This window comes from Danio rerio, chromosome 18 (genome assembly GCF_052040795.2).
Source record: "Danio rerio strain M-AB ecotype USA chromosome 18, GRCz13ab, whole genome shotgun sequence".
In the NCBI taxonomy this organism is placed as follows: Eukaryota; Metazoa; Chordata; class Actinopteri; order Cypriniformes; family Danionidae; genus Danio; species Danio rerio.
In genome coordinates, this window is record NC_141038.1 from 2,820,900 (window position 1) to 2,835,496 (window position 14,597).

The following is a 14,597-nucleotide window of genomic DNA, read 5'->3' on the forward strand; positions in this document are numbered from 1 at the left end:
AAGAGTGAGCTGTGCTTTGCAGTGATTGGCTGAAGGTGAAACGAACACATAACCGCAAGAACAAGCGAGAAAGCACATGGGTCAAAGGCTATTTTTTTCAGAGCAAATATAATCGTATAGTTAACCATGATTGAGAGAAGACACCAGCAAAACTGTCCAAATTAATCTATTTAATTAACTGTGCCTTTCTTTCTGTCTATCTAGATTAGATTAGATGATTAGATCATTTTCAACATTATTGTCATTACACGTGCAATAGCAGCAAGTGCAGGATACAGGTATAAGTTATAAAGTGCAATTATAGAAAACTATGGTGATCATTACAGATGGATGTACTATGAACATTATATACTGGTTGTATTAACCATGATCAGTGATTTACAATATGAATATATGTACAGGTTGCTAATAATAATCACAGGTATGCAGATAGATATGAACATAATTACAAATTATATGTACAGTGGTTATGTACAGTTTAAGATCAAATAGTGCTACGTCTATCATCTATCTATCTGTCTATCTATCTATCTATCTATCTATCTATCTATCTATCTATCTATCTATCTATCTATCTATCTATCTATCTGTCTGTCTGTCTGTCTGTCTGTCTGTCTGTCTGTCTGTCTGTCTGTCTGTCTGTCTGTCTGTCTGTCTGTCTGTCTATCTATCTATCTATCTATATATCTGTCTGTCTGTCTGTCTATCTATCTATCTATCTATATATCTGTCTGTCTGTCTGTCTGTCTGTCTGTCTGTTTGTGTTTTAGGAAAAAGGATGCTAATAAAAACAAATATATTTTAATGCATGATAAAACAATGTACATGAATATAAAGATGAATATTACAGTGTTACGTGTAACTTATTACACATTCATTTGAAAAGAAATCAAATATTTTTCCTAATATACTGAAATAGTCTTTTGACAAATTATATGTACAGTGGTTATGTACAGTTCAAGATGAAATAGTGCTACGTCTATCATCTATCTATCTATCTATCTATCTATCTATCTATCTATCTATCTATCTATCTATCTATCTATCTATCTATCTATCTATCTATCTATCTATCTATCTATCTATCTATCTATCTATCTGTCTGTCTGTCTGTCTGTCTGTCTGTCTGTCTGTCTGTCTGTCTGTCTGTCTGTCCGTCCGTCCGTCCGTCTGTCTGTCTGTGCTTCTCCGTCTGTCTGTCTGTTTTTTGAACAAAATGTATAATTTATAAAACAATAAATATATTTAAATGCATAATAAAACAATGTATTCTTCTAAAACATGAATGCAGTGTTACATAACTTATTACAAATTTATTTAAAAAGAAATCAAGTCTTTTAGCTAATAAGGAATTTGTCTGTCTATCTACAAATTTTACTGTTTTACAAACAAATGATTTTTCAAACAAATAATACTGAACATTCCTAATTTGAAAGATGAACCGATCAGAAATGTTGACTGAAAGATAAAAAGAGCTAGTTTTTTCAACGCAGTTCAACGCACACCACTGTTGTTATGACACCGTTCACGTGAACGCTCATAAAGAGGGCGTGACCGAGGACGTAGTGGGCGTGAGCGACGCCGTGGGGGGCGTGTCGAGGTAGAAGCGCGCTGAAAGGATGTCCAACGGCGTAGTTTCAACAATGCATTTGACAAGCTAACGCCTTTCTGCTCGTGACATCTCCGGGGAACCGATCTCCGCCGAAGCTCAACGTTCTCTGTGACATTTCGGATTTATTTGTATATTTCTGGTGACAAAATCGACGCAGGTTGTCATTCTGGCACGGAATATGAACATGGCCGCGCAACTCCCGGAGGTTCGAGGACTCCAAACCGATGAGGTAAATAAATTCAGCTGTCATACCATGTGATGCGTTATTATATCAGCCATAGAAATGATCATAATACATAAACATCCGCTCCTATGTGGTATCCGTTGGGTCTCCGACAGGAAGTTCTGCTCCACTTTGTGTTAAAATAACTGTAATCCAAAATATGACGTGCGGTGTGAGGAATTATGGCACATAACAGACCTGTAACTCTCCGTTTACTATGGGATGTGATGGGATTTATTTGGTGTGATCATAAATATGGCTCTTTATCAGTTCCATAATCAACCCGCCGTCTCGTGATTCAAGTCAAGTATTGCGCAACATTTACAGTACCCTGTGAGGGCTTATATGATGGCATACCATATGACGTCACGTGTTTATTATATACATCTTTGTAATTGAATCACATGTAATATGTACTTTCAGTGTATTTATTGTTTTTTTTTAGCTCTTTAATGATGATGAGTAACACATTTACGCATATAAACAGTAAACATGTCGTAAAGACATAAAAATATGGTAGTTTTTTTAGCTTTTGTTACTAAATAAACCCTCAACCCTAATCCTAAAGTAATAGTTCACCCAAAAATGAGTATTTACTCTTCCTCAAGTACTTCTAAAGTGGTTCATCTTAGTTGTTTTTCTGCTGAACACAAATAAAGATATTTTAAAGATAGCTGAAAACTTGTAACCATCAACTTCCATTGTAGGGAAACATATACCATGGAAGTCTATGGTGACCAGCTATCTTAAAAATGTCTAGCTGTCTTTAAAATAATCGCTATCTTTCTTCAAAATATCTTTATTTGTGTCCAACAGATGAAAGAAACAAAGGTTTGAAACAAGTCAAAGGGTGAACTATCTCGTTAACCCCCACCCCACCCTCCGTTAAAAGGAAATGATTATAAAGTAAATTTACACACGCACACACACACACACACACATCTTAATGTATCCACATTATTGATGACATCATTATTTTGCAGCTGGAAATCTCACTGAAATGAGTCTTTCCCACTTATGGGTCAAAGTGTCATGCCACAGTTTCCTGTTTCAGGAGGAATTTTGCATGCATGTCGTTGTAGGGCTGGGCGATTTGGCCTAAAATCTAAATTTTACTTGACTATGATTAATGAACAGTTATTTTATCTATTTATTTTATAGTTCACCGACAAGTTTTGTACAGTAAATATGCTCGCATATTACAAGTGAGAGATTTCTGAATGAAGGGTGCTTTACTTAATTTTAGAAATAATTAAAGAAAATACAAAATATCTACTATCTATGACTATTTATTGAACATAATCGCTGAACAACTGAAATTAAAACACACATCGCCTAATACTCGGCTCTCTGCACCGCCCACCGTCTTCACCGATACCAAACCGACCAATCACAAAGCTTGCGCTATGCATCGTTGTGACATCATTTTTATGAGATGTGCGTAGGTATGCGAAGGCTGAGCCGGACTGTACACGTGCTCTTGGCTGAAGTATATTATCAGAATAATATAATAAGTATAAATCACAATATAATAAGTATAATTTAGCCTTAAGAGAGCGGGACATGTGACTCCACACACTGTAGGGAAAGTAATTGAAAAAATTGACCTGGAAAAATTTGATCGTTTATAGATTCTGAATGTCGATTTCGATTTTTGTTCGATTAATCGCCCAGCCCTTTGTCATTCAGCCATTTTAAATGAGTCTTGGTGATTTTTATACATCCAAGGGTGCAATTCCCAAATCCATCATTAGACAACTAAGGTCGCAAGTTCCGTCGTTACCAACATAGTTTGTCAATTTGACAAAACGTCGCTCCAACGAACATTCGCAAACTGCGTGTCAAACTTGAGCACTCGCAACTACAGCTTTGGAGTTTTAGCGATCTTCATGTTTACAATTGTGATCCCGTCGTTGTGCACTTTGATGTCAAAACATTGATGTCATTTTAAAAACAGCCTCAAGCGAAAGCTATAGGTGACCTATTATTTAAAAGCAGAATTTATGTTACATCTCCAAAGCTTGTGAAAACAAAAAGCATGGGTTAATTCTTTTAATTTATAGTGGGTTATTTATTAAGTATCTGTACTGTTTATGACACGGGTCTGCTGGTTGGAACTTTCTGCTGTGGTTTACAAGTGTCAAATTGTAAAAGTAGACTTTTCAAAAAATAAATAAACAATATCCTACTTAATAATAATAATAATAATAATAATAATAATAATCATGAATATTATTATTAATATTATTATTAAATTATGATTTTATTTTATTTCTAATACATAATAATAATAAATAATAATAATTATAATCATCATCATGATCGTCATTAGTATTATTAATATTATTATTAAATTAGGATTTTTTTCATTTCTAATACATAATAATAAAAATAATCATAATTATCACAATCATCATGATCATCATTAGGATTATTAATATTATTATTAAATTACAATTTTTTCATTTCTAATACATAATAATAAAAATAATAATAATTATCATCATCATCATCATCATTAGTATTATTAATATTATTACTAAATTAGGATTTTTTTCATTTCCTAATATATAATAAATATTAAATTTCATTTTATAATAAATAGCCTCATTATTTATTTATTTATTTATTCATATGATTTATATATGATATTAGAGTAGGTGTTAGCTTTTGTAAGTGATTTGTTTTAGAATAGGATATGTCATATTCTCAATAATATTTGTAAAGGAAACACAGGCTCAATATGTGGCTTTTACATATAATTCGGTTAATATGGAAAGCCTGTCATGTTTTTACCAAATATAATATTGGATTTTATTTTATCTACATGTGCATGTAAAACAATATTATTTGCACAAATAAATGATAGGGTTCTTCTCTTAAGATGTAGTTCCTCCGCCCCGTTTAGAGCGTGATTCTGGGCGTTTTACGCTGTAACTAACATGGTCCAAGCGATAGATCTGCGGCAGATGAACTATGCGTTTTGGGAAACACTCGTCACTACATCGTTATTTTCCCAAACGATGCATCGTACTATGATAGTTCAGCCGTGAGTTACGTCGTTGTTTGGGAAACGCACCCCAGGCTGTTTAATAGAGCGTATTAGTTCTGGTTCAAGAAGTGTTTTCCTGTTATTTTTTCCCTTTAATAATAAAAATCAATAAAAAAAATAATAATAAAAAATAATTATCATATTGAATTGTTTTAAACTATAAAGCAGACCAACCAGCTATGGAGAAATCACAATATTGTACAAAATATTATTATATATAATATTATATATTAAATTGTACATCAAAGAATAACTGTGAGGTATTAGACTGTGACCTTAATTGATTTACTAAAAGAAAAAAACTACATTTCCCATCAATCATTGCAAATGACGCCCTCAGATCATAAGAAAAATGACGAGAAATATTAATATATTACAATATCTATCTAAAGTTGTTGGTTCTATCTGTAGACAACAGTATTTGTCAAGTGTATAGCAAAATATGTCATAAATAATGGGTATAAATAATTTTTTTTAAGCATATATTCGATCTGGTCACTTTGCTGTACGCTTCATGGGAGTGGGCGGAGCTAAATTTTATTAATATTATTTAATATGCAGCAAAAGTCAGTCTTCTTTTTTAAATGCCTTGTACTGACTGCTGTTTATTTTGATGAATCCCTGACCAAAAGAGCACCAGCTCATTATTTAAGCTACCCCTAAGCACTTTTGTATCGTTTAAAACGCTTTGCATGCTGCAACTCTCTGATTGGTCGAATGTTCCGTGCAGCATCATGGGAAATGTAGTTCTTCTGCACTGTTAAACACTGTTGAGCAGCTTAAATAACAGCACATATTATCAATTAACAACCTCACAACAGTCTAATCTGCGAGGGTTAATCAGTGATTACTAAAAAACAATTTTACTATGGAGATATTACAGCAAAACTTGACTTAGCGATCCATTGTCTTTATCATTTGTGTTGCTTAAGGAATATCTTTGTGCTTTCTTTCAGGATGAATCCAGAATCTTAAGGGTCAAAATCATTGCTGGAATTGGTTTGGCCAAGAAAGATATTTTGGGTGCAAGGTCAGTGTTTTAAACCGCTTAACAATGAACATCAACACTTGGGACATTATATCTTAATTCAAGTAAACAATCGGCTTTCTTAGTCAAAACTAAATGTTTCTTGTCTTATTTTTATCTTAATATTTCACTCTTTAATGCACCAGTATTAAATATATTGGCTATGGCTTTAAAGATCGTCTGATAAACAGTTTATATTTAGCCATTTAGCACATTTTAAGGTCACTTGGTTTAGTAGTTTGCTTTGTGTACCAGCATAGTGTTCACATGTCACATACCATCAGTTTGTTATGACAACATGAAATCATTTGTCCGTCCCTCCCGCATTATTAGACGCTCATACTGGCTTTTATCTGTTTCTAAAAAAGAAAAAGTACACCTGTATTTACAGCCTAATAACTGAATTTCAGTGTTTATTGTTATATCTGAGAATAAGGGACGAATACCAGTCGTGAAGTCAGCATGAAATTAAGACTAACTTTCTTATTGAAACATTATTGGGTTTGATTGAGCGGTCACATTCAACTCCTGCTTCATTTACTCATGAAAAAAGCCCACTTCATTGTCTTCATCCCGGTGTTTCTGCATAAATGTGTGCTGTTCTGTGAATATTTTGTCATATTTTTGAGTATCCTAATTCGCATTGTAGGTTTGCAGTTGCTGTTAAAGGGATAGGTCACACATATATTAAAAAATCTATCATTTACTCACCCTCTGCTTGTTTTAGACCTGTTTGAGTTCATGTCTAAAGTTGAACACAAAATAAATCATTATTATAATGTGAACTCACAGCCATTAAAGAGAAAGATTTCCTAAAAATGAAAGTTTACTCACTATTTATTCACTCTTAAGTGGTTCCAAACAGAAGAAGATATTTTGAAACTTGTTAAAAACCTGTAACCATTGACTTCCATAGAAGGAAAAATAAATACCATAGATGTCAATGGCTACAGGTTTCCAACATTCTTCAAAATATCTTCTTTTGTGTTGAACAGAAGAAAGGAACTCATGAAGGTTTGAAACAAGTAAATGAGGAGTAAATGATGACAGAATGTTCATTTTTGGGTAAACTGTCTCTTTAGTTTTACATTACTGATCAAAACATTAGAAAAATTAAGAACTGCTGCCAAAAAGTGACAAATACATGCATAAAGATTTATATTTTAAACAAATGCTGTTCTCCTTTTAAACCATCAGAGTCATAAAAACAAGAATTCCACAAAAACTTTAAGCAAGACAAACTATTTCTGTATTGATTTTCTGAACACAAAAGAAGATATTTAGAAAAATGTTAGAAACCTGTGACCGTTGACCTTCATAGAAGGAAAAATAAATAGTATGCATGTCAAAGGTTACAGGTTTCCAGCTTTTTTCAAAATATCTTTTGTATTCAAAAGAAAAAAGAAACCCATGAAGGTTTAAAACAAATGAAGGGTAAATTATGATAGAATTGTCATTTTTAGGTGAGCTGTCCCTTTAATTTTTACAGTACTGATCAAAATGGTAGAATAATTAAGAACTGTTGCCAAAAACTGATAAATACATGCATAAAGATTTATATTTGAAATAAATCCTGTCCTTATTTACTTTTTTATTCATCAAAAAGGCATTAAGCAGGAAAAACTATTTTCTGCATTGAGTTTTCTGTTGAACACAAAAGAAGATATTTAGAAAATGTTAGAAACATGTAACCACTGACCTCCACAAAAGGAAAAATAAATACTATGGAAGTCAATGGTTACAGGTTTCCAATATTTTTCAAAATATCTTCTTCTTTAACAGAAGAAAGAAACTCATGAAGGTTTGAAACAAGTGAATGATGACAGAATTTTTCATTTTTAAGTAAGTTTTACAGTATTGATTAAAACGGTAGAATAATTAAGAACCGTTGCCAGAAACTGACAAATAAATGCATATTTATAATTCAAACAAATCCTGTCTTTATTAACTTTTTTTTAATTCATCAAAGAGTCACGAAAATAAGATTTCCACAAAAACTTTAAACAAGAAAATCTATTTCTGTATTGATTTTTTGTTAAACAAAAAAGAAGATATTTAGAAAAATGTTCAAAATCTAAAAGCGTTGACCTTCATAGAAGGTTAAACAAATACTATAGAAGTCAATGGTTACAGGTTTCTAACATTTTTCAACATATCTTCTTTTGTGTTGAACAGACGAAAGAAAGTCATGAAGGTTTGAAATAATAAATGATGAGTAAATGATGACAGACAGTTTGCAGAATTGTCCCTTTAAGTTTTACTGTACTGATCAAAACATTAGAATAATTAAGAACAATTGTCAAAAAGTGACAAATAAATGCATAAAGATATATATTTCAAACAAACGCTGTCCTTATGTACTTTTTTATTCATCAAAGAGTCATTAAGCAAGGAAAACTATTTTTCGCATTGAGTTTTCTGTTGAACACAAAAGAAGATATTTAGAAAAATGTTAGAAACCTGTAACCATTGACTTCCATAAAAGAGAAAATGATTACTTTGAAAGTCAATGGTTACAGGTTTCAAACATTCTTCAAAATATCTTCTTTTGTGTTCAATAGAAGAAAGAAACCCATGAAGGTTTGAAACAAGTAAATGATGACAGAACTGTCCCTTTAAGTTTTACAGTATTGATCAAAATGGTAGAATAATTAAGAACTGTTGCCAAAAAGTGACAAATACATGCATAAAGATTTATATTTCAAATAAATGCTGTCCTTATTAACTTTTTTAAACATCAAAGAGTCATTAAGCATTAAACTATTTTGTGCATTGATTTTCTGTTGAGCACAAAATAAGATATTTAGTAAAATGTTTGAAAATTGTAGCAATTGATTTCAATTGAAGTGAAAATAAATACTATAAAAGTCAATGATTACAGGTTTCCAACATTCCAACAATTTCTTCTTTTGTGTTGAACAGAAGACAGACACTCATAAAGGTTTGAGATGAGTAAATGATGACAGAGTTGTCATTTTTGGGTGAACTGTCCCTTAATATTTTACTGTGCTGATCAAAACGGTTGAATTATTAACAAAAAGTGACACATTCATGGATAAAGATATATATTTTAAACAAATCCTGCCCTTATTTACTTTTTTTTTATACATCAAAGAGTCGTGAAGTTAAGTTTCATGATTTCCACAACCATTTTAAGCAGGAAAAACTATTTTCTGCATTGAGTTTCTGTTGAACACAAAAGAAGATATTTAGAAAATGTTAGAAACATGTAACCACTCACCTCCACAAAAGGAAAAATAAATAATATGGAAGTCAATGGTTACAGGTTTCCAACATTTTTCAAAATATCTTCTTTAACAGAAGAAAGAAACTCATGACGGTTTAAAACAAGTAAATGATGGCAGAATTTTTCATTTTTGAGTGAACTGTCCCTTTAAGTTTTACAGTATTGATCAAAACGGTAGAATAATTAAGAACCGTTGCCAAAAAGTGACAAATAAATGCATAAAGATTTATATTTTAAATAAATCCTGTCCTTATTAACTTTTTTTATGTATCAAAAAGTCATTAAGCAGGAAAAGCACAAAAGAAGATGTTTTGACAAATGTCGGAAACCTGTAACCATTGACTTCCATAGTAATTATCTTTCCCTTCTATGGAAGTCAGTGGTTACAGGTTTTTAGCATTTTTCAAAGCATCTTGACATCGTGTGTTATAGAGAGAGAAAAAAATATACTCAGATAGCTTTGGAACAAGTACAACCTTTTTCAATTTTGGGTGAACTATCCCTTTAGCATCCACAATAAGGTTTTTTATATTAGTGGCTACCATTTCACATCATTCTTCAAAATATCTTATAATTATATCTTAATATCTTATAATAATTGTTTGAAATCACGTGATAGCAAGTAAATAATGTTGCAATGGTAAATCTGTCCTTTTTGGATGAACTTTCACTTCCAGTAGTTAGTGAAGTAGTTTAACACAAGGTATTTACAAGCAGCTACATGCTAAAGAATGGATATTATGCATAGCCTGCAGTGAAGTGTGGGACGGTGGAAAGTCCTGGTTGTTTCTCACTATCAGTGAAAGGGTGCCTTTCAGGACAGTAGATGGCAGTGTTATCAGCTGTCCTGGCTGTCCTTGAGGAGGCCAGCAGTGCTCACTTTGACCTAAATACAGCTGTAGGTATGCAATCAATATCTGCGCTCAGTGATATCATCTCTCCTCTACTGTAACCCTTGATTGCTTAGGAAAGGGACAAATATTTAAGAAAGAAAAACCAAAATAAAAACAGTTGCATCTAATTCATTTGAACAGAGTTGCTAGACTTCAATAAGTGATTGGTTGTAGACTATAGGCTGAATAATGAATACATAATCAGATCACATTCAGACCTCGTCTTATTTCATTCAGTGTTGATCATATCTAGTGTTGGGTACAATTACAAAGCAACTCATTTGCACTAAAAAATTTGAAGTTAGGCATTACTTTTCATTTTTAGGTAAATTACAATTGTTATAATATACATTCACTGGCCACTTTATTAGGTACACCGGGTTGGACCTGCTTTTGCCTTCAGAACTGCTTTAATCCTTCATGGCGTAGATTCAACACGGTGCTGGAAATATTCCTCAGAGATTTTGCTCCATGTTGACATGATAACATCACGCAGTTGCTGCAGATTTGTCAGCTGCACATCCATGATGAAAATCTCAGAGCAGCTAGGCAGAGCTGTATGTAAATTAATTGCACAGTAATTGTGTTTATCAACTAAAGAAGAACATTTATCAGGACAACAGCATATGCTTAAGAAAAATTATTGAGAAATAAGGTTTACATTAAAGCATGTTTTCCATGCTTTGCTTTTGTAATATTTGTTCGTTTACCTTTCATCTACAGTGATCCGTACACTCGAATCTCTCTCTATGACCCAGTCAATGGGGAAATCACCAGTCTACAAACCAAGACCATTAAAAAGGTATGCCTGTGTGTGGTTTAATACACATTTCACCAGTTGCTCAAGAGATGTTTCACAACGTTTTCTTCTTTCTGTTGTTGTCTTTTTCTAATAATAGACTTTGGATCCGAAGTGGAATGAAGAGTTCTTCTTTAGAGTAAGTGAGCTGGATATTTTCTAAGGTCATGCATTTTTTGAGGGGTTGTGCTTATGTGAATTTCTCAAAAACTATCTATTGCTGTATATTAGAAACATTAGCGGTAACACTTTAGTTTAAGTAACAATTCACAACAATTACAACTGGGTTGTTGCCTGCCTATTATTATGATATGAACTCCTTATTAGCATATAATAAAGCATATTATAAAGTAGGACCTTATTTTAAATCCCTCTTCCTACCCAACAACTACTACCTTACTAACTAGCATGGGAATAACAGCAGTACAAATAAACAGCGTTAAGGCCTGTGCACACCGAGACATTTTTTGCTCGTGTTTTCCGTCGACGTTTAACACCTCGTGACTAAATAAAGGGCGTCAATGTGATTGTGCACACCAACGCGCAATGCGCAAGGCGCAAAAGCACATAGATATATACACTAGATGTCGCCTGGCCTATTGTTGTCTATTGGACGGAATGCGTCAATAGTGCCGCCATCTTGCTACAGGGTAGCGCTCCTTTGAAATGAATGCGGGACCAAGGTACAGAGGAGGACTGTGGCCATGCAAAGGCAGAGATATACACATATATATAATTCTAGACTGTCTACACATACCCGTTTGTACCTGTATTGACCATTGCTTGCCTAACGAAAAATAAACCTGCATTTGGATCTTACCTCAGTTGTATTTGTCACTTCCTGTGGTTACATTACTATTCAGGCATATACTTAGTTAATTAATATGCTTTATTAACTCAACTTCATGCAGTTTTGTGACCTAATCTAAAGTGAGGAATATTTATGCTTTATAAATCCCTTATAAATGACAAATAAAGGCTCAGAATCAAATGAACAATAATCCTTTCATTTTTTTCTCAAAAGTGAAATTACTGTAAAGTGTAAACACGGCTGAATAACAGGAGTGTCAAAATACGACATAAAACTAGATAAAACACCAACAACAATATAATAATTTAACAATATAATAAGATGCGATGTCTCTACAGTGATTTTATTTTAGGTCAGGTTGCAAAGATTTATTTTTCATTTGAAGCACAGTTTCATTTGTGTATCTTTAAATGAATAGGAATAAATAATGTCATTTTTCCTGTTTAGAATTGAACTGAGCCTTTGTTTGTCATTTATAAGGGATTTTTAAAGCATAAATAGTTACTTTAATTACTTTTAATTAATTAGCACAAATTTTACCAGATTTTTGTGTTTTGTTGTGTGTTTTTTCACAGTAAAACAGAAGAATTGAATTAAGTAACACCTTAAGTTTTGAGAAAAGTCAATTTAAGCTGCAAATATTACAAGAAAATCCTTGCTAAATCCTGGAGAGACTGAATAAATAATATTAAATGCTCCTTTTTAGTCAAAGGGGATTGGCAAGAAGCATTACGTTTTAGCTAGCTTTTGCAGCTGGACATTGCTTTAACATGCCATTGATGGGTGAACATTAGCTAGTGGGGGAGTGTCTTTGTCTCTCCAGCTGCGAATTATTCATGACCTTTGTCACTCCTACGCATACAATATGCTGACCCGAAATAGACTTTACAAAATGTAAATAATTGTAATGTTTTATTTGAATGAGAGAACAGAATAATTTTCACATAATTGTGAAGTAAATAGTCTAGCCTATAAGATTGGTTTCTCAAAAGGTTTGTTCAGGTGCATTCAGTGTGATTTTTATTTATTTTTTAACCTTATTTCAGCTACATTTTTTTCTCCAAAACCTACTAACCACACATACTTTTCCCCCCCTAAAAAAACGCAAGCATGTACATCAGTATTTCTCACATATTATTGTAGCACAGTTGGTGCTGACTACAAAACATTACATGTCGGCCAATACTGTGTAATAGGTAGCTGAAATAAGCACAAATGTCAGGGCATGTTGAAACATCTCAGGTGCCCCAAAGTCACCTCAGATCCCTGAGGGTGAAGTATTTAAATAATATTATAAAAAAAATTGTATAATTATTACATTTTCGACTACATTTGTAAAGTCACACACCCCTTAGTTTATGTTGATATTAATTCCAAAACACTTCTTGTCCACACAGCATGATTTTCAGAAAGTCTACAAATAATACATTTATTTATATACTGTATATATATAGACATGCTGTTGTCAGTGATACTCTTAATAGTGTCATCAATTTCCATGTTGTCAAATAAACATCATCTGCTTTAATATTTAACGCTTTCCTTCTTGCTATATTCTTTTATATTTGTCGTTATCACACTTGGAAACTGAGTGTGATCCAGTAATGTGTTCTTGAGGACTGATATCACCACAGCAGATGCGTTCGCTGTGTTTGATAATAATAGAAAACGTCATACAATACGGGCTCTTCATATGTCAGCATTGGGAGCCTGTTTGAAAGCTTAAGTGTTTAATAAAAGCTGTTTGCATTTTATATTAGTCGGCCATAATGGTGTATTGTTTCTGAGCAGCCCAAAAACAAACCACACTGTAGAAAATGCAGGGTTCCACATGATTCATTCATGTTGTCTCAACACAAATCAATTAACTTAACAAATTGAAGCGCGTTGAACATAACACAATGAAGTTGTCCCCCCAAAAATGTCATGAATTGTGTTGCTTCAGCTCATTTAAAAAAAAAAAATTGAGTTAAACAAGCTGAAAGGTAGCTCAGTGGCTAGCACTCACTGCAAGAAGCTCTCTGGTCGGGTCAGTTGGCATTTCTGAGTTTGCATGTTCTCCCCGTGTTGACGAGGGTTTCCTCTCGGTGCACCGGTTCCCCCCACAGTCCAAACACATGTGCTATAGGTGAGTTGAATAAGCTAAATTGGCCGTAGTGTATGTGTTTGTGTGAATGTGAGTGTGTATTAGTGTTTCCCAATACTGGGTTGCAGCTGTAAGGTCATTCGCTGTGTAAAACATATGCTGGAACAGTTGGTGGATCATTCCGCTGTGGTGACCCCTGATAAATAAGGGACTAAGCCGAAGGAAGCGAATGAATGCAAAGCAGATTATAAAAGCAGTCAAGTTAATGCATTGCAAACAAAATTAAAAAAGCCCTAGCAACACCCTAGCAACCAGCCATAGTTTGTTTATCATGCACCTCTCAAGTTGATATACACAGATGAGCAGTTCAAGCTCAAGTTTATTAGTATAAGCCCAGTAGGCAATTATTGGTGCAGCATTAAATCTTTAAGCATCACACAGGTGAGTGGGCTTGACAAACCACCTGTAGAAAACACACTCTTTCATCTCCCTGACACTTTGACACTTGCACCAGACACTTTATTACAATCTCTCCATATCTTCATAAATAAAAAAAATAATAAAAATATATTGTGTGTTTTTGAAGTGTGCTTTACACAGGTGAGTGGGCTTGACAAACCACCTGTAGAAAACACACTCTTTCATCTCGCTGACATTTTAACTGACACCTGCACCAGTTTTGCACATTTGCACCAGACACTTTTTTTACAATCAGCACCAAAAAACTAACAAAAAAAAAACATTTATGCATTTATAAAATGTGGTTCACACAGGTGAGTGGGCTTGACAAACCACCTGTAGAAACACTTTCTATAAAAAACCCTCCCCCTCTCTTAACACTAGCACC

The 14,597-nt window shown here is 33.3% G+C and overlaps 1 protein-coding gene across 1 annotated transcript in view; it reads left to right on the forward strand.

Annotated features, from left to right (window-relative positions):
- Window positions 1-1,631: 1,631 nt before the first annotated feature.
- The window catches only part of nedd4a (NEDD4 E3 ubiquitin protein ligase a), a 97,749-nt gene continuing 84,783 nt past the window's right edge, over window positions 1,632-14,597 (forward strand). The window contains exons 1-4 of the mRNA XM_087292785.1: window positions 1,632-1,841; window positions 5,844-5,917; window positions 10,778-10,856; window positions 10,954-10,992. Coding sequence (XP_087148911.1) covers window positions 1,791-1,841; window positions 5,844-5,917; window positions 10,778-10,856; window positions 10,954-10,992 — 243 coding nt within the window. The 5' untranslated portion in view covers window positions 1,632-1,790. The remainder of the gene's footprint in view (window positions 1,842-5,843; window positions 5,918-10,777; window positions 10,857-10,953; window positions 10,993-14,597) is intronic.